This window comes from Hemibagrus wyckioides, linkage group LG09, assembly GCF_019097595.1.
Source record: "Hemibagrus wyckioides isolate EC202008001 linkage group LG09, SWU_Hwy_1.0, whole genome shotgun sequence".
Taxonomy (NCBI): Eukaryota; Metazoa; Chordata; class Actinopteri; order Siluriformes; family Bagridae; genus Hemibagrus; species Hemibagrus wyckioides.
In genome coordinates, this window is record NC_080718.1 from 19,721,856 (window position 1) to 19,746,934 (window position 25,079).

Consider the following 25,079-nt stretch of genomic DNA (forward strand, 5'->3'; position numbering starts at 1 on the left):
GTCACTCGCAGTCCACTCTTCTGAGCATCTTCTCCCTGGAGTACCAGGTTAGAAGTTTTCTTCCTTTGTGAGGCCTGACAGGTGCCTAATTGAATGATGAATGTCCCCTTATTTCTTTGTAATTGAACTGCCAGCTCTCTGATTGGTTCGGAGGATGCCCCCCCTCTCGCTCTCTCTCCCCTCCTCTCCCCACTCACACGACGAAGGCCTTGCCTGAGTCTCGGTGGAATCCTGCCAAGCCTTCCCATCCATCTGTCTAATAACATCTAGCCCCTGCTTATTTGGTGGACCTGTAATAAATTATGCTAAACCATTATTATTCTGACAATAATAATTTCCCCGTGTAGTGCGGCTCCGTGTGCTAAATGTTTGCTGACTCGCACTGTCACTGCCGCTTTCCCTGGCTGACAGCCGATGATGATAAATGGCCGATGCCGGGAGTGGCAGAAGGCTGCAGAGGCACAAAATGGAGTCATTCATCATCCGTGTGACAGGTGTCACTCATGCAGCGTGTCCCCCTGGAATTGCTTTTTTGTAGTTTTTAAATAAGTTGTTTTTAAGCCATGCTCACTCTTTCCCCTGGTTAAGATGGCAACTGAATCATATAAAATAAGGCATTTGAAAGGTGCAGCAGGGAGGGGGCTTTAATCTGTTGTGGTTTCATCGCAGTGGAAATTAATTGAAGGTTTAAGTCAAGGGAGAATGATTTTGTCATTACTCACATCAAACCCCTTTGAGCACAACTTGCTGAGATTCAATAATGTTGCTTGCTCACATAGGAAAATTCCAAATTAAAAAAAAAAAAGGTTTTTTATTTTCGTTATGCATAGCATAATTTTTTTTATTTATTTTTTTATTTTACATCTGTGTGGCTTATGAGTGGTGTATAATATGTGCTTATTTAGAAGGAACAAGAAAAAAAAATCATTGCTCACCTTTTTTTCAGAAAAGAATGAAAAGAAGTCTTGTAAAACATCACGCAGATGTCATCGAAGACTACTACCAGAGGTAAGAATCGGTCCCCTCTACCTACTAATCACTAGACGGGTGTGTATGTGTGAGTGGGTGGGCTCCAGTGACAGATATAATCTCCTCTAAACAAATCACCAGGCCTCCCAGATCCCCGCTCGCACCTGCTAAGCTTACAAATGTGCACACAGACTGAAAGAAGAAAAAAAAATATCGTATGCTTGGACATTTGCCTTGATTAGGCACATGGCGGCCTATTATTTGCAATTGCTTTCAAAAATCAGATCAGGAGACAACAAAAGCAAAGTGGCTGAAGGCAAGGAAGCATTTTTGTTGCATATCGTAATTAGCCTCTGCTAGCCTATTAAGCTTGTTGTTTTTGCAAAACGTAAAGCAGAAGCTGCAGTTGTAACCTGCTTACGTAACTAGAAGCCTCACACATTATCTGCGTGGGATCTTCGGAAGGCTTTGTGGTTTGTGACTGGGAGGAGGCAGAGCCTCCTCGTTTTGTTAATGATCATGCTTGTCTGATTTGAGGACAGTCTGAGGTTTCAGAGCTGTACCGTTTCAACCACACAAAGCCTTGGAAATACCGTAGAGGCCAAAGCCTACGGGACATCAGCATGTCTTGGCTGGCCTGTTCTTGTTGTCCTCTATCTGCATGTCTGTTGACTTTTTTTTTTTTCACGATCGTTATTTTGTTGTTTGTGATGAAGGTACCGTAGTCAAGCCAGCAAGCATCCTTCAGACCCTGTCCTGCTGGCGTTAGCCAATGAGGTAATGACTTAAACCCTCTCGAGTCTTTCACTCTCTCTGGCTCCCTCTCTTTCTCTTTTTCTTTCTTTCTTTCTTTCTTTCTTTCTTTTCTTTGTGTATTTTCTTCCCGTTTCAGTTTTATAGCTAGCTATTTATTTTTCTTTTGAAGTGCCCTGGCAGGTCTGCAGCAGATTTTGGCACAAACACAATTATCCCTGAATGCTCCATCTTTTCAAAGACTGAATCGGTGTTTCAGATTTTTCCCCTGCCTGTTAGTACTTATAAAAATTGGGCAAATGGTCCTACCTATTAACCAATTATTTAATGCAATTAGGCCGTATCCTCCTCAGACAGATGTAAAAATACTTTTTTTTTCTGTCATTATCATAATTGACATTCATAAACGCTGCTTTCTGAAACAATAAATGATTGACACACAAAGGTCTACATGAATTATTGAGCGACTTTATATCTGTGCGTGACGTATTCTGACCAGCTTTCCAGCTACAGGCTTTATTAATGTTCGCTAAAAATTCTACTGAATTTCATTCAAAGCATTATTAATCATGGTTAAGTTGCAGTACTGGAAAACAGCCCATATGCTCCCTTATGCTCCTAATACTGGACTGGGGGAAGTTTTGTCTGAGTGTGGTAGAAATAGTTTGCCGCTGCAAAAACGTTAAAGGTAAAGGGTCACACGCAGCCAACAAGTTCCAACATTTCGCATTAATAAGAATGAACGAGTCCTCTCCTTGACTAGCCAGTGTCTCCTGTGCATTGCATCCAGTCAGCAAATTAACAATTAACGTTGAGTTACTCTCAGGGTTTAATGGCTAGTGAAAAGACCCTGCAGTGTCTCTGGCGTGTCCCATTAAATGGGGGCTGTGCTCCCACCCTCTCCATCGCCACGGCCTCTTAAAATGCATCCCATAAAACCTCAAATTTGATGTTTACTCTGATAATAGCAGTGAGAATCAAGATGAACTGAGTTAATATCCTCTCTTTAATGATCATGCCTCGCCTCAGATGACCCGTTCCTGCTGAAGAGATATTAAACACAAAATAAAAAAAAATAAGTGTGTTGTTTTCATAAAGATCCTCCACTTCTACAAAAGTACTCAACCTCAAAATACAAATCATTGAAATTGCAAGGTTATGTTCTGTACAAAACTCCTCCAGCAACCTACATCATCAACCTCTTATTTATTATTATTTTTTTAATTCATTTTTTTCGAGATTTTTTCCAAACATTCTTCCAAACAAACTTTCTGAGTAATTTCTGCATGTTGTTATAGAAAGGAGCACGCTAAATCATCACCCATTTTTCAGATAATAACAATTTCAAAGCAGAGATCTGAGACCGGATTTAATGTAGTGGTCTTTTTATTGTTTGTGTTTATTTTCTGTAATTCAGAAACTTTTCCAATTTATTATTCTAGCTAAACAGAATGACTTGACTTGTGCCTAAAACAGTTTTGGAATATTACTGTTTGTTAAAAACTATTTAATTAAGATTTAATATTTAATATTAGAATTAATATTAGATTTTCAATTTTTTTTTTTTTTTTCCTCTAAAATATAATGAATGTATTCTCTCATCTTTTAGAAGCCAGGTACTAAATAAGGTCCTGTTGTTATCTATAAGTATTTCTCGTTCATGTATTTGTAACCAGCTCCATTATTCATCTTGTGTAATTGACATTTTTGCATAGGTTTCTAATCAGCTTCTAGATTGGTGAGTAGAAATGCATTTGAAAACACAGTAAACGTTTATGAGTCAGTAAATCTTGATAAGAATGATCTCAGCTCATTGGGGAAAATGAAAACATGAAACTTATCCTATGGCCAGCAAGCTAATGAAGCTAGTGAGGGTGTTGGAAGTAAAATTGTCATTGTCATTGATCCTTTATCAAAATTAATTGTCTGTGATCCGTGTGTAAAGCTTCTGAAGTGAGCTCATGTGGAAGCTATAATGCAAAAAAACAAACAAAAAAATGACTGAAGTGGCACTGTATTACTCACAATCCTAAAGCAGGACCAACTGACCAGAGTCATCTTAGTCTGTGTAATCACAGCAGTGATTCAATGGTAGGCATGAGAATGAGAACGCGAATGTAAAAGTAATGGAGAAGGCAAGCATCGGCTTTAATGTTACAGAATTCAATGCAAATATGTTATAGCAGAGACTTGGCTCGTCTAGTTAGCAATCTAAGATGACAAGCACAGTGGCATAGACGGCAGTGTCACTATGAAAGTTGAAGTTTACAGATGTGTACAGATGAGGAGGTGAGCAAGCAGGACAGAACAAAAGACTAAAGCGCTGCTGCATCGCTCTAATCTAGGTAGAGATGAAGTGTGGGCGAAATCTGTCAATCAAATGGGATTGTGGCTAATGTAGGTTAAATCGAGGGGAAAAAAACTCCGAATTTCATTACAAAATAAATCTTGGAGATCGAAACGTTAATTATAAATGAACAGAGATTAATATACAAGTGGTTCAAGGTGGATTTTTAAGTCTGTTAAATGGATATTCTCCTCCGTGTAGATGATTGGTTTCATTCACTCTAATAATGAAGTATTTTTAGCGTATAAATGTGAGCGTATAATGAAAGCTGATTTGCGTCCACTTCTGTAAGGAACGCAGCTGGAAGCATGTGTGGTCAGTGTTCACTGTTCAGCTCTATATAGGTTGCATAATGAGATATTACAACTTGCAGATCACACAAAAAGTCAGTGGGTGCACTTTTACCTAATGAGGTGGAGGTGAAATAACTCCTAATCACATAACCTTTACAAAGCCCTAAATTTAAAGCTCAGGTCACCCAAGAAAAAGGGCACACATAGTCAATTTCTTGTGCATTTTTATTATCCTTGGAATGTGTTTCTAAATGTGTGAGAGCAAGCTGTTAGCTTGTTGCAGTGGGCATGTGTCTGTGTTGCCAGATGTTGCATGGTATATCCACTCCATTGAGTATAGGTTTAATGGAGTAGAAGAATAAATCTGTTTGTTTTGGTTTTTTCCCTTAATCTTTAATTTCATAAAGCACCTGTGGGATCACTATTCCAGAAAATTCCAGTTCTGTTGCTATTTTTCTCATTGCTTCCAATTATGTCAAAATAGCTGTGGGTTCATTTTTAATTCCTTGCCTTCACCATGGCCTCTAGCTTCCCGATGTGACATCAGTTCATCTGTGAATGATGAACATGGAGAGTGTTTCAGGGTTCAGGCATCTGTAAATGTTGCTCACACTTCACAGACGTGTGCCGGAGTCCAGCATTAGACTGAGATGGGCTTGTGATTAATATGAAAATTAGGGGAATGCAAGTACCTGAACTAATCAGGCAGTCTTTATTCAGGCTGCCCCACCAAGGGTAATGTTGCCATTTTTCAAGTGTCACTCGTGATGTGGGTTATTGTGGTGGCTATGAACTCCTTATCCTGTGATATTTAAATGTGTGTGTCTGTGCGAGAGAAAGAGAGGGAAAAGAGGAAGATAATGGGGGAAGAGAAGCCACAATTGTGTGGGTTAGAGAGAGGAAGAGACCTGCGGGCTAAAGTAGACAAGAGGATACTCTGCAAAAGCAAAAGCCCCTAATGAAGATGAATACGGTCTCCTTACTGCCGTAATAATTATAGACACGTTCGGTTGTTGTCAGGGCTGCATTCTCTATGCAGAATTATGGAGATGTTAACAAACAGCACCGCCAGTAAATCTTTTGTGGTGTGTGTGGACTGCTTCAAGCAACACCAGGAAGGATCAGAGAGGAGATAAAACACTACAATCCAGCTATATGCTGAGCAGGAATCCGCCGTTGGGGTCCCAATTATGCTAACAAGCAGAAGAAGTGCTTTTTGGCTATGTTCTTTCCAAGCTTCACAGCAGAGGGGTGAAAAATACACCGGGGATGTTTAATGAACTAAAGAGGAAAGGGGTATTATCTACTAATATTACTTATTCCAGCCAAATTCACATGCATTTCACTTTTTTATGGTATATATAATCGCTCCAGCTGCTTTCATGCACTAATTAATTTGCCGCTATGTTGTTTTCTTCAAGAAACAACTTATTGGAACATGTTAATTATCCAGCAGCCCACCTTGGGATGCAGGATTTGATGGAGAGAGAGCAAGAGAGGGAGAGATAGAGAGGGAGAGAACGAGGTGGAATAAGCATGGATGTGCTGCCATTGGTGTGTCAGCTTCTCCCCACAGAAGGGTTTTAAATGAGCCATAGGTGCTGCGCTCCATGTCAGCTCCAGTCTTGATCTTCCAGCCAGCATTCATACTTTTCAAGTTTTTGCCTTCAAAGCGCCTTTCCGCTCCCGGTGTCTCCTCCCAGCTTTGAGTTAGTGAGTGTTTGCAGGCCCTGCCATCAGCTCCGGCCTCAGCTATGTCTGCACTGCCTCGGATGCGAGTCTGACGCTGTCTCTGTCTTACAGCAGAGTTGGGCACTGGTAAGACTTTTGTAGTCATCAGCTCATGGCAACTAGATGCACTGTTTTGTCCTACTGTCCATTATGTGTGGGTGTTCTACAGGGCATTGCTGGCGAGTATGAAGAACAAACCATGAGGCTTTCTCTTATCTCTTTGTGTTAGTGACTTTACTTCACATTTTGTTGATCATTAGATGATGAGAATGGGGAAGTGGTAGCTTAGTGGTTAAGGTGTTGGACTACTGATCGGAAGTTTGAATCCCAGCTCCACCCTTGAGCAAGGCCCTTAACCCTCACTTGCTCAGTTGTATAAAAAAGATTAGATGATTCCGAAGTTGCTCTGGATAAGTGCATGCAAGAAATGTAATGTAAATGTACTGTAGAATGAAGTCTAGTAGTCAGTTTTCCTTCTTAACCGCCTTTTGCTAACCCCCTTAACTCATTATAAAATTGATCATTAAGCTACATTACAAAATCTGTCTAAAATAGTATGGAAAGTTTAATACTAGTCTCAGTTTTAAAATAAACCAACACTGTATTGGCATGAATCGACTGCCCAAATCTTCCTGATATTCTATATTTTCTTCGCTTGTGTCACACATTTGCTGTTGTGGATGCTCTCACATGGAGACCCTAAATATTTCCCCTTTCCAAGAACAGATGTTTTTCTCCAAGGAAGTATCACGCTCACTTCAGTGAATAATCTCACCTAAATGCTGTATATGTGTAGCTAAGATCTGTGGTTATAATCATAAAGAATGTACTAAAACTCATCCCAGGACTCTTATTCACAATATGCTCATACTGAACATCATTTCAACACAGTACTATTTCTCTTTACTTTTCTACACCTGTATTCTGTAATTATGCTTCATCTTTGGCTCATTCATTAGGGATCTGAATCTGTATCTGGAGATCTGTAAATTTGCTTTGTGTCAATAAGTTACATAATATAAGTTGGAAAGAAGTTAAATTTTATGTGGCCCTGGTAAAGGTTGTGTAGCAGCTAGGCAGTAAAATGTATTATGAGCTCTGTTTAAAACAAAAATGTTCTGTGTTTATAAGGATAACCAGTTGCACATAGCTTCATTCATTCATCTTCAGTAACTTCTTTATCTTGGAAAGGGTAACTGTAGATCCTGAGCCTTTCCCAAGCACACTGGAATGAGGTGGGAATGTAATCCCTGGATGCAGTCCATCATAGCACATACACTATATTGCCAAAAGTATTCGCTCACCCATCCAAATAATCAGAATCAGGTGTTCCAATCACTTCCATGGCCACAGGTGTATAAAATCAAGCACCTAGGCATGCAGACTGTTTTTACAAACATTTGTGAAAGAATGGGTCGCTCTCAGGAGTTCAGTGAATTCCAGCGTGGAACTGTGATAGGATGCCACCTGTGCAACAAATCCAGTCGTGAAATTTCCTCGCTCCTAAATATTCCACAGTCAACTGTCAGCTGTATTATAAGAACGTGGAAGTGTTTGGGAACGACAGCAACTCAGCCACGAAGTGGTAGGCCACGTAAACTGACGGAGCGGGGTCAGCGGATGCTGAGGCGCATAGTGCGAAGAGGTCGCCAACTTTCTGCAGAGTCAATCGCTACAGACCTCCAAACTTCATGTGGCCTTCAGATTAGCTCAAGAACAGTGAGCAGAGAGCTTCATGGAATGGGTTTCCATGGCCGAGCAGCTGCATCCAAGCCATACATCACCAAGTGCAATGCAAAGCGTCGGATGCAGTGGTGTTAACCACGCCGCCACTGGACTCTAGAGCAGTGGAGACGCGTTCTCTGGAGTGACGAATCGCACTTCTCCATCTGGCAATCTGATGGACGAATCTGGGTTTGGCGGTTGCCAGGAGAACGGTACTTGTCTGACTGCATTGTGCCAAGTGTAAAGTTTGGTGGAGGGGGGATTATGGTGTGGGGAGGAGCCCCACACCATTTCAGGAGCTGGGCTTGGCCCCTTAGTTCCAGTGACAGGAACTCTGAATGCTTCAGCATACCAAGACATTTTGGACAATTCCTTGCTCCCAACTTTGTGGGAACAGTTTGGAGCTGGCCCCTTCCTCTTCCAACATGACTGTGCACCAGTGCACAAAGCAAGGTCCATAAAGACATGGATGACAGAGTCTGGTGTGGATGAACTTGACTGGCCTGCACAGAGTCCTGACCTCAACCCGATAGAACACCTTTGGGATGAATTAGGGCGGAGACTGAGAGCCAGGCCTTCTCGTCCAACATCAGTGTGTGACCTCACAAATGCGCTTCTGGAAGAATGGTCAAAAATTCCCATAAACACACTCCTAAACCTTGTGGACAGCCTTCCCAGAAGAGTTGAAGCTGTTATAGCTGCAAAGGGTGGACCGACGTCATATTGAACCCTATGGATTAGGAATGGGATGTCACTAAAGTTCATATGCGAGTCAAGGCAGGTGAGCGAATACTTTTGGCAATATAGTGTATGTGCTATAACTTTAACTTAGAATAATACATTTATAGGGAAGCAGTTGCCATTAAATTACACCATATTAAATGTAAAATGTAAATGAGGTGAGGAGTTTTATTCATTAATTAAGCTTATGTTTCTTGACACAGTCAACAGAAATGGAAAATAGTATCATCTCAGACACACTAATGAATGTCAGAAAAATTTTTGTGTCCTAGCACTCAGTTAGTTTTTGGCATTATTATAGTCCTCCAATGGTGTCCAGTCTTATCTGGTTTTCATTCCAGCCATGCAGAAGCCACATCTGAGTCAACTTGAAAGCCAAGATCAGTTGTGTGAACAGGTGGAATCAGGTGTAGCACCTGCTTGAGTGGAATGAAAGCCTGCACCCACACCACCGGCTCTTTCTGGAGAAGTTTAGACACCACTGATACTGGTGTTGTGCCAAACACTTGAGTTACAATATCTCCCTATGATTATCACTAAAGATTATCTCTCTAAAATTAGCACTCTAGTACATAATAGCGTATTGTTTTGTCCCCCAGGTGGACCTGTCCCCGGCTCTGCTGGCTCGGCTGCTGTTGGAGCGATTCCTGGAGGAGCACCAAGGCTCAGCATGTGAGTAGATGCACTTTATTTTGCATCTGCACTTTTTTATTGTGAGACACACAGGTCAGCGGCGGTCGTACCTGCAGCACATGAGTGACAATTAAGTGCTCTGCAGCCCACCCACCACTTAACTGCTGTTTAGATCAATGCTCCTCCATTTCATCAGTGTTATTTATAACCCCTGTTTTTCCCTCTTCTACTTTTCCTCCCTAGTCAGTGGAATTGAGGAAGAAAATGAGAGATAAAGGAAACCTCTTTAGATACTACTGATGGGCAAGAAGGAAGGATAATGGGTGCTCTTAAAAAGAGGGGGGAGAAGGTTTTTCAAGAAATTTGAGGTTGTCGTGTTTAATAAGAATGAAATGTCATTTCCCTTGGAGTAAACTGACTACAACCTTAAATATCCAATGTAAAACCTTTTACAATACAATAAGTCTGCTTCTTCTTCTTCTTCTTCTTATTATTATTATTATTATTATTGAACGTGAGAGAATTTATTAAGAAAGTATTAATAAAGATCCCATTTGTTGCAGGTTATGAAAATTAAAATTGAGATAATTCACAAGAAATCCCAATGAACCTTGATTGCTTTATCTTGATGTATTAGGATTGAATTGTGAATCTCATGCACTACCAAAGATATCTCTTTAGTCTAGAAATGCACAATTTAAGAGAAAAGGCGCACGTCTACCCATCTTGCCTTTTCCTTGCATTCCTGTTGCCTTTCTGTTCTTGTTATTCCACACCGTTTCTCTCTCTCTCTCTCTCTCTCTCTCTCTCTCTTTTTTATTTGCTCCTTGATGTCAGTAGGATTTGACATCCTATTTTTTCCTTTGAGCATTCATTTGAATGCATTTGTGGTGGTTTCCTCCTCTCACACTTTCTCTACCCTTTACTCTCTGTAGAGTTCTCTCTCATTTTCCTTCTCTCTCTCTCTCTCTCTCTCTCTCTCTCTCTCTCTCTCTCACCCCCCCTCCCTCCCCCTCTATCTCCCAATCCTTCCATCTTTAAGATACAGCACATGTGCACACTCGCATGCATACTCCCCGACCCCGTATCACTCCAGCAGACACGTCCCATCCCAGCGCCAAACCAGGAGTCAGTGCTTTATGAGAGAATCACATGATGTCAAAACCGCACGCCTTCGATTTAATCAAGAAAGAGATTAAAGTGGATGTGTGTTATTTTCAACTCGGCCACAGCACAGTCATTTGTCACTGTCAGGCTTGTGATTGCGTTGGACCCACTGTTGTCCACCGCTTGTCAAAATAGTAGTCCTGCTATAGTGTGGAGACTAGGGCAGCGTTCCAGTGAGGGAAAACACTGCGAGGGCGAGGATTCAGATGGTCCTTGGACAGATAGCTCAAGGGGAAAAAGCTGTTGTGATTCAGACGTCATGGGCAAAGTCATGCTTTTAGGGTTAACATTTTTAAACAGTCACCGTGTTTTTTTGTTTTTTTTTTTACCCTGGATTATTTTTGTTTGCAGCTAATTTTTTTCCACTCTGTACATCAGGTGATGGTGTTGGACATCACTGCTTAGGCCATGTGGTCAGGATGACTTATATTTTGACATCTATAGCCTGTCCTCCCCCTTCTCACTGCTGACCTGACTGGCCTTGGGCAGTGAAATTCAGCACACATAGGCTGTGCGGTCAGATCTCTGAATCTCCCTGTGTGTATATTAGAGTTTTGTAATGTGTTTCCATTATGAAGCAATGCAAGGATAATTGTCTTTGGTGGCAATTAGCTAACAGGTTTGTTCAGTGGCATTGGCAGGCACATTCATCATTCCCTACCCCCACTTGCCTAGACTTGACATGTCTCTCTCTCCCTCTCTCCCTCTCTCTCTCTCTCTCTGTCGCTCTCTCCCCCCCAGCGGACAGCATGGATCAATAGACTTCTATATAAGGGACCTTGCTTCCAAGTCTGTGAGCGACTTGCCATTACCCAAGCACCATTATTTTTATTCCCTTTCTTTCCCCTTTTGCATTTAGGAGACATAGAAATTGTACCTTTGGGATGGTGGAATATATACACAATCACTTGGTTAGAATCAATAAAGAGATTTAAATTGTTTCTCATCTCTTGCAGCCTGTTTGTTGTACGTGTGTGATTTCCCCAAACTGCTAAACTGGCAGGCAGCAACCACGATTGGTTGGGTGTGCCTGTAAATAAGGCAATACATTTCATCATGTATGGAATATGATGATGATAATTTCTATAATGAGAGGTTAAGGGGACAGGGAGGGGCTGTGGTGGTATACTGTATATGTGTGTATGTGTGTATGTATATGGGCATACATATAAACATTTATTTATTAATTTATTTAAATGTAATATAAAATTATGCTAATTATTTAATTGCAGTTTTATACTGTTTCTTTTTGAGATCTGGAGCTCAGCAGTTATCATGTGGTCACTGAGGTCCTGCGTTAAAACGCACCTAAAAAGCCACTAATGGAGTCATTCCAACTCTCTCTCTCTCTCTCTCTCTCGCTCGCTCTCTCTCTCTCTCTCTCTCTCTCTCCACTCTTTCCCAGTCTCCCTCCACCCTCCTCTCTTGCGTTTCTGACATGATTTGAAGTGCTGCTAGATTTAGCTACACTTTTTTTTCTTTTGAGAAGGCAATTTTGCGAGCTATTTGACCTTTTCCATTTTCCCAAGGCCTTACATGAGATTAGATCTCTTCTACAGCCTTTCTTGCAATGTGATTGGACTTGTTTAAGATTTATCGTCATCTCGGGTTTGGTCACCTGAGCTTTATTGAGTCACATTGTTGGTGTCCTGAACGTGGAGGTACTCATTTTGGGACCGAAACGAAATATTACTAATAGATTTTGGATGAAAAATAGAATTATATTATGAAAGCATCACAGTATTGGCTGTAATTATCCTAGATACAGTAGATTGCAGTGCAGCTCATTTTAAGTAATGAGAGTCACGTTGTCTTCGTTAACAGGAGAAATAACGAGGCCTAAGTGTGGTGAGATGTGGTATGAATGTGTGTGGTGGTGGAGGGGTTGAGTGAGGTAAGCAGGTGGGTAGCACTCGCCTTGACGTGTATACTAATTACCGTCGAGCAGAGGAACTGGAGTCAGGCACAAGGCTGTGAGAAGCTCTGACCCAGACCCGAGCTGTTCGCCGCGATCGGCCCCAATCGGGCCGAGGCAGATCAGTTCTGCCCCACTAACCCTGCCGGGACCCAACCTGCACCTCCAACCAGCACTGCATAAATAGGTGGAGGAAAGAAAGGAGCACTGCTCCACCTCCCCAGACAGAGCAACTGGGAGGATAGATTTAAGAGAAGTAAATTGGAAAATCAAATGAGGGCTTTAGTCAGCCAGGGCGAGATTTGCAGAGCTGTCCGCCGGGCTCTGAGAGGCTCATCCATCATGTCCCACAAGTAGTCAATTCCTCTAGTATCTGTAAATGTTTTCAGATATTAGCCAATTTATATGCTCCGAGATTCATCATGGAAAATCAGCTTTATCGGGGCACGTTATCAGCGCCCCGTCTCTCCTTTGCACCATGAAGTTTGATGTACGAGTGCCTCTGCAGCTCAATGGCTTATGCGCTGGAACCGTCCGTGTGGGGGTATGTTGTCATGTGGAATGGGAGGTTGTTTAAGAAAAGGGGGGTATTTTAATTAATAAACAAACTTGCATAGGAGCTCATCAGTGTCAGGGGCAATAACGATCATCATCCGTTATTGTTTATTACGGTCCTACCTCAACAAATGTTGGCTTCTAATGAGGTTTCTACCAGGTTTTTTTTTTCCCTAGATAAGATAATGACTTTTTCATCCTGGTGGAGAAGGAGAAAAGATATAAATGATAGGACAAAGGGGAGAGAAATCATGCAAGGTTAGGCTCATTTCTCTTGTGCCATTCATCATTTCATCAGAGCCTGATAAAGCCACTGGTGTTTTCTCCTTTTCTTTGTTGGTAAACACTGGTTCTGTGTTCACGTACAAGTCCCAGAGGAGATGAAGCTGCTCTTTTTAGTATTCTCCTCCACTGCACGCTTCCTCAGATAAGGATACCTCAGTCAGAATTTATGCCGACACGGGACAATTACAATAAATTTGGTGTGTATTTACAGTGCTCTATTGTGTGTTGTGAAATTGTGCTGCAGGGGGAGTTTTGCGGTGTGTGTGTGTATGTGTTTGTGTGTGTGTGTTTGAGAAAGGCGGAGGCGTCTTTAATAAATGTATGCTGATGTTCGAGGCTGCAGTGATGCGAGGATGTTCGGCTCTGTTGTTATTTACTAGGCTGTTTGGGCGCGACGGCGGATCCCAGGCTGCAAATGGCATTACGGCCGGTGATGAATGAGCATTAGGCTAAACTCATTTTAAAAGCAGCCTGATTTATTAGCACACTGGCCTTCGGATTTCATCAGGTCAGCGCATGGCTGAAACGGCACAATGTCAGCTCCAAGGTCACCTTCTTTGCAATCATTTTTAACCCTGTCCTTCCGAAAACGGAGGGAAAACCTATTATGTCCCACGAAAACCGAAAAAAAAGAGGCAAATGAAAAGCTGAAATGTGATCTGTGTGTGGAGTGTGCATGAGGCACCAAAATTTGATGGTGGTCAACCTCCAATTATGAGTGCTAGTAAGACAAGAGCTTTAATGGCTGGTGTTTGCCTTCAGGGAGGTTTATTACACAGTACTGTTTTGCAGGAGCAGCGTCAAATCTATAAAACTACCATTAGGAGGGAAAAAAATCAATCAAAATGCCATTAAAGTGGAATAAGTTGCCAATATTGCTGATGTGGTTGCGGGTCCTTTGATTTTCTTTCAGATTATTAGGCACAGTCGAGTAGTGACTTTGTTAAGGGAAACGAGTGTTGTTGGGGAGTAATATGTCTCGTGGCTTCATAAAGTTTGCTGCCTCATATTTCCCGCTTTATTGATTATCCATTATCATTTGTCATGAGGTGTCCTAACTCAAGGGGAAAATATAACCCTCTTTCTTCAGTGGCGAGCAGCACAGGAGCGCTGTATAGATCTGCGTTGTGAAGGTACCAATCTCTGAGAAAAATGAGAGGAGAAATAAGGTGCCTCGCAGGCCTGGGCTCGGCTCCGGCAAGGGAGAGAGGAGTGCTGACTGGGCTTTGTTCTGTCTCTCTAGCAGCGGCAGATCACAGCGTACACCTCGTATTTGTCATTTCTCCACCTGGGGTTTGGAATGAGACGTGAGGAGCAGCACCTCAGAGAGAGCTGGAAGGAGAGAAAGAGGTTTATGGTTAATAAAAGCATGCATGGTATGAAGATCATGGAGGGACCTGAAAGCGGTGCTTCAAGTGTTTCTTTATTTCATCACATCTCTTTTACTCTAATCATTCCTGTATTCCTAAAATCTGCTATGGGACCAAATCTCCGCTGCCTGCTTTCTATCTCTACCTCCGTTTCTCTCTCACCACTCTTCTTCTTTAGAAGATAGAAACGTTCCTGGAAGTGTCAAGGCAGCAGCAGCAATTCTTCATGACCACATGTATACATCATTAGAACCGCGCACGTCCGCCATTTCGTCACACGGCGATACAATCCATTTAATCGGAATGTGCGTGAAAAATGACTTAGGGATTTTTGCCTTTGCAGTAATAAGAAATCAATCCAATGGCCTACCGATGTGATTTATAACGTTAGTGCTGCTGGAATGGGGTGAGAGATGCAAAATATTCATCCTTCATAACACGACCGAAGCATTTATCTGCGCGAAATCTCACTCGGCTCTGAGCTTCCACCCAATTGAGTACAGAACATGTCAGAGTAAGTGGTGTAAAATATGGTATTTGCGTCTATAGCTGCGCTAACAGTGATATATCAGTGCCATGACCTAGTCACTTGGGGCAAGAGGTTTCTTTTCCGACTGTCTGTTAAGCTCTAGTTACACAGCAGTGATATTGTTTCTGATTTCTTTCTTTCTTCAAATTATTATTATTTTCAGCATCCAAGCAAGTCCTGAACAGCATGTTGCGGGAGCCATCTTTAATTCCTGATGTGCATCTAGCCAGACATGTGGAACAGGTACATTCAGCATCTCTATCACTTTTATTCATTGAATATAAAAGTATAACTAGTGACTAATGATGCAGCAGAGCTGTCCGTGTGGAGCTGATGATGTCATCAGTATGTGCCTTCAGATGTTTGCACATATGCATGTTAATTAACTCGACTAGCCATGAACCCAGCACCAGTAAATAATCCAGCGTCTCATATTTGCTAATAGCATCATGCGAGCGTCTGTACTGGTGCGTGGCATGAAGTCATATCCAGTGTTTGCCTCCCTTCCTGCTATCTGTTTAACGGGTGCACAGAGCCCCGCTTCAACCCCCCCTTAGCCACGCTGCAATATTTCTTCCCCCTCTTTTTCAGTGCACCATAAATGACTGCTGTTATGGACCGCTGGTCGACTGCATCAAACAGTATCCTTTCCCATAAAATTTTAAGCCTAAAGTTGACGAGGAGCTATTCACAGAGATGAGATGTGTCGAGCTTCACCTGAAGTTTGTGTGTGTGTGTGTGTGTGTGTTAGGTTAAGCAGTGCATCATTCTTTTATCATTCTTTCATTTATACAGCATTTCAGTATAGTGGACTCAGCTGACATGGCTGTCTGAGATGAGATGCATACCGGAAGCCGGACCTCTCCAAGCCAGCTTTTTATTGACAAATTCACTTATTTCACAGATTTAAAGTAAAATCCCTTTTAACTCACTTGCTCTCTTTATTTTCGTCCTCTAGTGTGTTTATGGGAGATATGGGAGATCAGCACCTTGGAGAGTACTTGTCAGGTCACCATGATAGACCTTTGTCCTTCATCCTTCGATCCTTTCCCCTTTCATACTTTTACACACCACTTGTTCTGTTTCTCACCTATTATTAGAATCAGAGTTGCCTAACTACATTTTTTTTGATTCACTCTCTATTTAATTGGAGTCTGTCTTACTGACTGTTTTAATTCAGCTCCGTTTTATTTATACGGCTCTTTTAACAGACATTGAACTCCAGATATAGATTTAACTTTGTCCCTAATAAACAAGCCAGATGAGACGGCAAGACAAAACTCCCCGACACAAAATGAGGCAGAAACCTTGAGAGGAACCACACTCATCCTAAATCTAATGCATTAGATACACAGCTGTACACTATTGAGCGCTCTATTTGTTTGGAAGGATCTTGAGTATGAGCATCAGGGTCATTTTGATTTCCTTAGAGTTTCCATTTGAATTCTATAGTAGGAATGTAAAATTATCTAGTGTTGAATGACTGGGACTTGAGCCACCCCCCAAAAAAAAAAAATAAATAAAAATAAACTGGGTGGGTGGGGTGGGGCATGTGGAAAGGGTCAGAGCTATGAAAAAATACTTTTATTTTATTCGTTGCTCGGAAATTGTGCAATGGAAAAAGTTCAATCTTTGGCAAGAGTAAGTAAAAAAAAAAAATCACAGAAGTCAACTTAACATGGAGAACAGATTAATAATTAGTTAATTATGCAATGAACTTGTTTAAAAACATTCGTAAACTCTATCCAGCATTCCCTATGTTTCTAGTCAAGAAATCCAGATTACATCATATTCGTGCAGAGCTTTAGCTCCATTTCGCCTCATATATCAGCTTACCAACATGAAAAAAAAATGCTCTTTATAAACTACAGTACATAGCAGTGTTTGGTCAACTGAGGGTCAAATTGCTTCCACAAAGCAGTCAGAGTTTGACTGAAACCAGACCTAGTCCATCTCAGTCAGATGCTTTGGTCCACACCAGAGTGCAATTGCGGTGGTCTTACCTGCTTTAAGAACCGCACCAAAGATTGCAGAGCAGCAGGGTTCAATTCAAATGGACTAAACAGTGCATATGTGAAGAGACTGCTTGTCAGACATGCTCTCAATCCACTTCCTAGAGCGCTCTGGTGTGGTTTGATTGCAAAGAGAACACGATTCAACCCTGATTCAAACCCCTTTAGGAAGCCAATTTTGCTGCGTATTACGGCTTGCAGACAACATTTAGAATACCTGACCTGGTGAAGGACAGAGCTAAAGTGCAAAACAAAAAAGACACGCTGGGTATTATTCACAAAAATCCAGATGTTGTAATATAATAAATCATTTTAAATGACATTACATTGCTGTATTTAATATTTTGTGCAGCAGCTCCTTGTTGCTTTGTTGTGTTTTTAGTTGAACATGGCATTTTCATTATCATATTTCTGAGCAGTGAATGAATGATCTTTCTCTTCTGCTTAAATGCAAAATCTAATCTGACTGTAGAAGGCGATTCAGGATAGTTATACCACTCATACATACCCACTCATAAGTTTGTACTACATATCAGTGCAGCGATGCAGTCGGAGTGATCAGAGACGAACGGTTATGGGCTGTCAGAAATGGGTCATCATCTAAATACTGCACCCATGAGACTATTTTGTCTGTGTGTGTGAGAGAGAGATTGAGATTGTGAGAGAGGGAGGTGGTGTTGGTCAGTCTGCAGGCTGTTTAGAACCAGGCAGCTGGGGACTGCGCTAGGCTTGTCTGTTCTTGGCCAATGAACCCTGTCCCACCCTGCCCACCATCATCGTCCTTTCTCTTTACCTCCTTTCACACCTCTCCCTCCAGCTTTATTCCTTATTCACTTGCTTTTCCTCTGAGGGTTCATCAAACCAGCCCACTCGCTCTTCTTCTGGCGCTGCACCATGACATCAGGGGACTTGCTCCAGTGCCTGCACCCAGACGTCCCCGTAATGACCCAGGCAGTCACTCGTCTCAGTGGCGTGTCTCTGCGGAAAGGCACATGAGCTCATTTAGCAGGAGTTAAGCATGAAATCAGACCTGATCTGATAAATTGGAAATGTTAAGTACCTATCAGTCAAATAAATATCAACAACCTGAAGTGTATGCTATATACTGTCCTAGTTTGATATTTTACGGAGTGACGTTTTCCCGACCCGTTGCACATCTGATATTAAAGTTTGTTGTGCTGTTCTTTTGCATTAAGTACACCATTTAATGCACTGTGGCACTTTTCATCATTTTCAAATGCAATTCCAGGTGAATGTGATCTTCATCTTAAGTATCGTTTAGTGGCTGGGGGAAAAAAAAAACCCTTCACACACAATCCTATCGATTCTCAACTTTATTGCAGTTGCTATTCCCCAGCATCCATATTATATTAAAACACACACACACACAGAGACAATAGTATACACTTCTGGTGTTGCCACAGCAACACTGCTCAGTAACTTGGGCGTTTCCATAGCAACCTTGCATGCAGGTAAAATTGTCCCCATTTTATGAGTCAAATTTGACAAGTTGCCTTTTTTTCCCTCTTGCTCTTCATTTAAAATTAAAATAGCATGCATTAGTCGGCTGTATCAGTCGAAGCGTGTTTACTCAAATAATTGTTTCGAAGTAGGCTGAAAGGTGTCATGTGCTGACTTAATTCTTTAATTGAACTCTTAAGTTACTTCCTGTTTTTCCTAAACTGTGCCTCATCAGCGCTATTGGTCAGGAGCATGAGGAGATCCTGCGCGAGAAACTCAGAGAGAGGAATCTCTCCTTTGTAGGTAAGTAGTTTTTCACCAGCATTTCCTATTTCCTTTTATTTGTGAACAGCAATATCCATGAAGATTTATTGTTCTTTTATTACCTGTGAATTAAAGCCACTGGGGTTTTTTGTCCATTGACCTCTTCATACTTTAATTTATAGTAAACGTACGCAAAGTACGTTAAAAATCTTCTTTATGTAATTGTTTTGCACTCGTTTTCAGAATAGATTGTACCATAAATACAATAGACAGATGCATATTGACCTGCTCTCTCCCAACCCTGCCACAGCCTCAGCATCAGAAGACTTAAACTTAAGGTTGTGAGTAGCCAGGTGTGAAATTTCCTTTTCCTTTCCCATCTCAATACCCTACAGAACAGCAAGCAGGGTTTTTCGAATCAGTCTTTTTTCTGTCATTAAGAAGATATCATTTATTTGGGCCCCGAGTGCTGACCTTAGCAGAGACGGCCGCGAGGACTGTTCTAAAACTGTCAAAGTTTGGGGCACAGGGGTCACAGAGGCGGCCTCGCCCGGCTGATAAATGGATTGGAAATAAGCTCCCCAACACTAGGGATGGCCCATTAATTTTAATCAACGGTGATGTAAAAAGGCGATCGGCGCCGCATGACGGTGTCAACAGCCCGGCAGGTGTCGAGAGAGAGAGAGAGACCACACAGCCCGGACCCCCTCACAGTCCAAGACCTTCAGCCCTCTTCCCCCTCAGCCCATTAGTCGAGCTTGGCTGAAGACGGAGAGGCCAGCCCCTGGAATTGAATGACCTGGTCAGCCTGAGATTTAATGGAGAAATCAGGTGTTCCGCAAATAATGGTCGAACCGCGCCAGGAGTCAAGGACAATGACTGAGGCACACGCGCACAAGGGTCATGCTTTCAGCCACTATAATGCCAGCCATGTCCTTTCTGTTTTTTATGAAGCTTACCAGCTCAATGCTCTCCAGCGCCAACCTGCCCTGATGGATTTTTGTGCAGTGTTTGCAAATCATTGGCAGATGTAAAGTGTGATGTTTTCAGTGTGTGTAAAAAGCCTGTGGTGTCTGTTGTATTACATGCTTGCTAGAAAGTCGCCATAGAAATGAGTAAGTACGAGAAGCGCTAGGTGAGGATTTTTTTTTTACCTTATTTTATATTTCAAAACACTTGTCTTACTCCTACTTTTCCATTTGCACACAGTAGGTCAGTGATCTGGAGGCGAGTAGCAACCCCATGCTGTTTTATTATTAGTGCCCGAATATGATAAAGGTCACTTTTGTCACTTAGGCATAAAGTCCACTTCCTTTTTGCTGAATTTGATTAGTATGATTTAAGTAATTGCCTGAAATGTTTGCCCTCAGATGAGAATCAGCTACGGGCCAAGGGTTATGACAAGACCCCTGACATTATTCTAGAAGTCCCCATTGGTAAGTCTTTGGCAAATCAGTAAGAAAAGAATCACTTGGTCAGTCAGCAGTGACTATTATAGGCCTAGAGTTATATCACACACAATCCCGACTGTCAAGCTAATGTTAAAATAATACCAGTTCATGTCTTATTTTTTTTTGTTTTTTTTCCCTTTGAATACAAACTATAAAAGCATCTTGCAAAGAAATACCACATGTTGCCTCAGGAGAAGCTTTTCTTCCTGATAAAGTTAGATGGATTTACACATCTCTGTCTGAATTCAAAATGCCGTAGCAAACTGAGTCCAGAAACACTGACCAAGACTGAGTTCTCTCTTCTTCTTTTTTTTTTTTTAAACTCGCAGCTGTTGAAGGCCACGTTGTCCACTGGATTGAGAGCAAAGCCTCGTTTGGAGATGAGCACAGTCATCACACTTATCTAAACGAGCAGTTCTGGAGTTACTGGAACAGGTAAAAAGTAGTAGTTCTTAGAAAACTTCATTGCATATCCCTGTGATCACTTTTCTACTCTTAACTCTACACGCAACATCCTTACCTTTCACTGTATTTTTATTGATGTCATTTATACAGCATTGATAGAGCTTGAGGTATTCAGTCTGTCCTTGAGTGTATGAATTGACTTAATGTTACATTACACCACACTAGCTTTTCCATATCTTGTATGCAAATTATGTATATATGTATTATTAAACTGACCTGACAATATGCAGGGAAAAGGTGATAGAAACTGCATTTTCCTATAAATCATTCCCCATGGGGTAGAAAGTGGGATATACTGTATGTGTTGAATCCGAACACTTTCTAAATAACAAAATATTTCACTGTTTAAACAGGTGGCTGTAGTTTACATTTATATACATGTATAGATTACATTTATGATAATTTTATAATTGTTTTGCGCACTAATCACACATTTTCTCAACAGCAGTGTACGTGCAATATACCGAATTATTAAATAGCTTTATGTAAAGATACAGAATATGAAATGAATAAAACACAGCAATGTGTGTAGTTTGAGGAAAATCATTATCAACACCATTATACAAGGTTATTTTCTATTTCGTATTACAACGCTTCTTGGAACGTAATTATTCCTCTTCGATCACAGCAATTTGCCACCAATTACATTTTTTTTTTTTTTTGTTCATAAAGAAACACACAATGTTCTTATGTGTTTTTAGTTAGACTTAATGCTGTGGAATGTCTGAGAAACAAGTTGGTTCTCTTCCATGATTGAAATCTGCTTCACTTTAGACTGATACAAAGCACTGACACTAGAGACTCCTCCCATTAAATGCTGCCTCCTTACAGAAACTTCACCATGACAATTTTTTTTTGTTGTTAAACAACAACACATTTTTTATTTATTATAAACCTTCAGTTACGTGGAATGTGTTTGCCGTATAAATTATTGTGAATGAGCTGTTGCTATAGAAACTATACAAAAAGTGTCAGAGCTGTGGTTATTGAAATTTATTCAACAGCTTCTGATTAATCAAACTGCAGAATTCAACAGCACAGTGCTATAAATATCTACAAGTCTCTCGTGTTTATGTTGCGGTTTGTTTGGCTTGTATTTCATTATGTATACAGATTAACCACATCTGTGCACTTTGGGTATTGTAGTATTTTCCACCTCAGTCGTGTTGCATCATCTTCAGACATTTCTGCATATCAGTAGTTGATGGAAGCACAAATTAAATAGAAGTTTCTCTTGCCGTCCTATTTCCTGGTTGATTTAAACCTCTTCTGACTACGAACCATTATATTAGCCACCTCTAATCCGTCTCGGTCCACGGGGTGTTTTACTGGCTGGCCTGTCAGGTGGAGTAGGTACAGGGTTCGGTTTCTTACACTGAGAGGATAAGAGAAGACTGGGCCTGTGCCACAGGAAAGGCTTGCGGCTTTCTTAGCTGAAGGCAGGCTACGGAATCGTCCATCTACAGATTGACATCATATGCCTCCATATAGCTGCTTTTCTCTGTATTTCCATCTGTGCATATGTGCATGTGTGTGACTGACAGAATGAAGTCTCAGCATGTTCTCCGAGAGTGAGACGCATGATCGTTTTTAAAACCAAACAAACTACAGCAGGCTTTCTAAGCAAGTCGTACGTTTGAGGTCATGTAAACAGCTGTATTTGGTTTGTGAAAAAGCTTTCCTTTCCAAACGATTCATCACTGCAGCGTTGTACTTCACATACAACAATGAAGAAGTGCATGCAGCTTGAAATGATTTTTCACCCCACAGAAATATGGGACATGTACGAGAAAAAAAAAGAAAGAATACTATTAAGATAAAAATAGCGAGATACCATCAAAAGATTTATCAACTTACCACAGTGTATCTATTTTTGTCTTAATAGAACCCAGAGATGGCTTTTTATATTTAAAGTCTGAGACATAATAAATGGAATAAGATGTAAGAGAATAGTTTTTCGGTAGAAGGAAAATAACGGGGTGTGATGCTCTTACTATTCTGAAGTTTCCTGCCACACCGTGTTTTACTCCTTTTTTTTTATTTTATCAATTAATGGATGAAGCATCATATTTTTTTTAGCAGTTTGTTGTTGTGGAATAAACGTGAAATAGCCAAAAGAAATCTTCAACAAATAACAGCATTTTAACAGATTATGTGGAATGTCTACTGTAGAAGTCCCCGTGAAATTGCTGTTACTGTAGAAATACTATAACTGATTAATATAAACCTAGGATTTTTATTTTATTTTATTTTACTTTATTTTATTTTATTTTATTTATCTAATAAATCTAATCTTTTTATTCTATTTATCTATCTTTTATTTATTTATTTATTTATTTATTTATTTTGCAGCCAGAACTATTGTTGGAGCTGTGCTGATTTAGATAATTCTGAGACTTTTAGAAACTTCTGAGTGATATAAACATAGTAGAATTTGTGTGTGTGTGTGACACAGATGGATAGATAGGTAGATAGATGAATATGTACACACATGCTCGTATATATGTGTGTGTGTGTGTGTGTGTGTGTGTGTGTGTAGTCAGGGAAATGCTCACACGTGTAGAACTGAAAGGTCACCCCCACTAGCCAAGCTGTGGCTGATGGCCGGCTGACACATTGTGACATGCTGGTGCAGAGCCGCGAGCTCCTGACCTCAGAAACCTTATATAGAGTCAGCTACACACACCACACCCTCCCATCAGCCCACTACACCGCAAAGCTTTTTTAGATTACACCTATTAGTCAGAATTCACAAGCCATGGATTAATAAGTCACCTCTAAAATGAAAGGATGCTGAGTTTTGAGTTTGGAGAGCACAGTGACATGACGAGCAGGAAAGGGCAGCCCTCATGTCAGCTTAATGATGTCTCCTGAATGTTATTTGATGACTGGGTCATCACCTTCAGAGCAGGAGATTAGTAAAGTAATTATTTTCATTAGAAGTGAGCATAAAGCAGTGCCCTTTGACTTCATGGAGCTGTCTTTAACGTCCTCAATCTGAGAAGGTTACTTTAAATAGTCCCCACTATTGATATGACCGCTGTCTTCGTATTTTTATGACCTTGTAGTTTCAGTGTCTGTGTACCATGGTTTCTGAGGGCCTTGATTTCAGTAACAGATGCTGCTTCTCAGTGAAGATGGTTCCTACAAAACTATGCAATGAGTCGAACCCAAACTGGCAAGTGATGCCAAGGTTATAATCAACTGCCTGCTATTTTCTCCGTTTTGTGGGGTTTTATTTGGAAATGACATGCGCGGGAACGGCACGCTGTGCTGGAGATTCAGAACTCACTGGAGGGTGATAGACTTTGAACACTTCAGCTTTTAGTAGGCCCCATTAAAAATCTTAAAAAGTTGTTGAGCAGAAAATACTGGCCCACGGCTGGGAACATTCCTAGACTATGAGGGACGTTGCGTTTAATGAGACAACACTTGAATGAAAACAGTCAAAAGTGACACATGTCTAAAATGGTATCTTTTTATGCCATTACTTTTATTTATTTTTTTTTGATGAGACCCAAAATCGGTTTGATTTATCAGCACTGCTCAGCGGCTCTGATGCAGCCGTGGCCTTAATGATGGATGCGCTCTAGCAGAGGAGGTTTTAGCTTTACAGATTTTCCTACATAGATATACATTGTACATGACGGTGAGGACCTTCCCATCAGCATTCAGCAGTGGCTTTGCTGCTCATGTGTGTAGGGAGCTGACAGTACCCATGCCGTCATGTTTGTGGGCTGCCTCACCCGATAAACTCTGACCTGTCAAAAAAATGTCAGCCCCTTCAAAATGCACCTTTTGGAGCTCCCTTGTAATTTTTAATTGACATTTACATTTGACATTTTGAATGCGCTCTCCCATTGTTAAGGCTGAGCAGTTGTAGACCCCCCCCTTCTCACACACACACATACACACACACAGAGCCTGCACTGCACTGCCCACTGAACTGATGTCAATGCAATGAGAGTGATCGGGTGACATCACCCGCGCTTTCTCTTCTAATTTATGGTATGGGTTGATGTGGAGGCAAGTAGCCTTCTTAGCTTCGTTCATTCGTTGTGTTGGGGGAGAAAAAAAATGACAGTGATCCACTGAAAAGCATGCTGGGTTTTCCTATTGACTGACCTTCTTAACGTGACAGTCGCTCATTTAATTACTTCACCGCCCTTGTGTGACGGCTCTACTGATTAGCTTATTTATGTTTTGTGGTTTTAAACCAGTACCAGAACTTCTAGCGTTTGTTAATCGTTCTTGTTTGCTCTTAAGCACTGCAAAAAATTCAAAAAAATCCCTGAGAAATGGTGTTGTATTTTTCCTCCAAATGACACAACTAATTTTCTCTCCCTGACCAAATATATTCATCATCCAAACAATAGCCTTGCCAAAACACTAACCTCGTAATACACTTTCCTC

General features: G+C 41.1%; 1 protein-coding gene across 6 annotated transcripts in view; it reads left to right on the forward strand.

The window, feature by feature from the left end:
- The window catches only part of cdin1 (CDAN1 interacting nuclease 1), a 63,613-nt gene that overhangs the window by 13,298 nt on the left and 25,236 nt on the right, over window positions 1-25,079 (forward strand). For 4 of the 6 annotated variants that reach the window (XM_058399935.1, XM_058399936.1, XM_058399937.1 and 1 more), the window contains 9 exons: window positions 2-47; window positions 947-1,008; window positions 1,686-1,746; window positions 9,159-9,231; window positions 15,177-15,256; window positions 15,605-15,654; window positions 18,722-18,789; window positions 20,121-20,186; window positions 20,531-20,636. In XM_058399935.1, the coding sequence (XP_058255918.1) occupies window positions 2-47; window positions 947-1,008; window positions 1,686-1,746; window positions 9,159-9,231; window positions 15,177-15,256; window positions 15,605-15,654; window positions 18,722-18,789; window positions 20,121-20,186; window positions 20,531-20,636 (612 nt within the window). Of the gene's footprint in view, window position 1; window positions 48-946; window positions 1,009-1,685; window positions 1,747-6,094; window positions 6,181-9,158; window positions 9,232-15,176; window positions 15,257-15,604; window positions 15,655-18,721; window positions 18,790-20,120; window positions 20,187-20,530; window positions 20,637-25,079 lie in introns of those variants that run through there. The other 2 variants (XM_058399939.1, XM_058399940.1) reach the window with 2 other exon arrangements.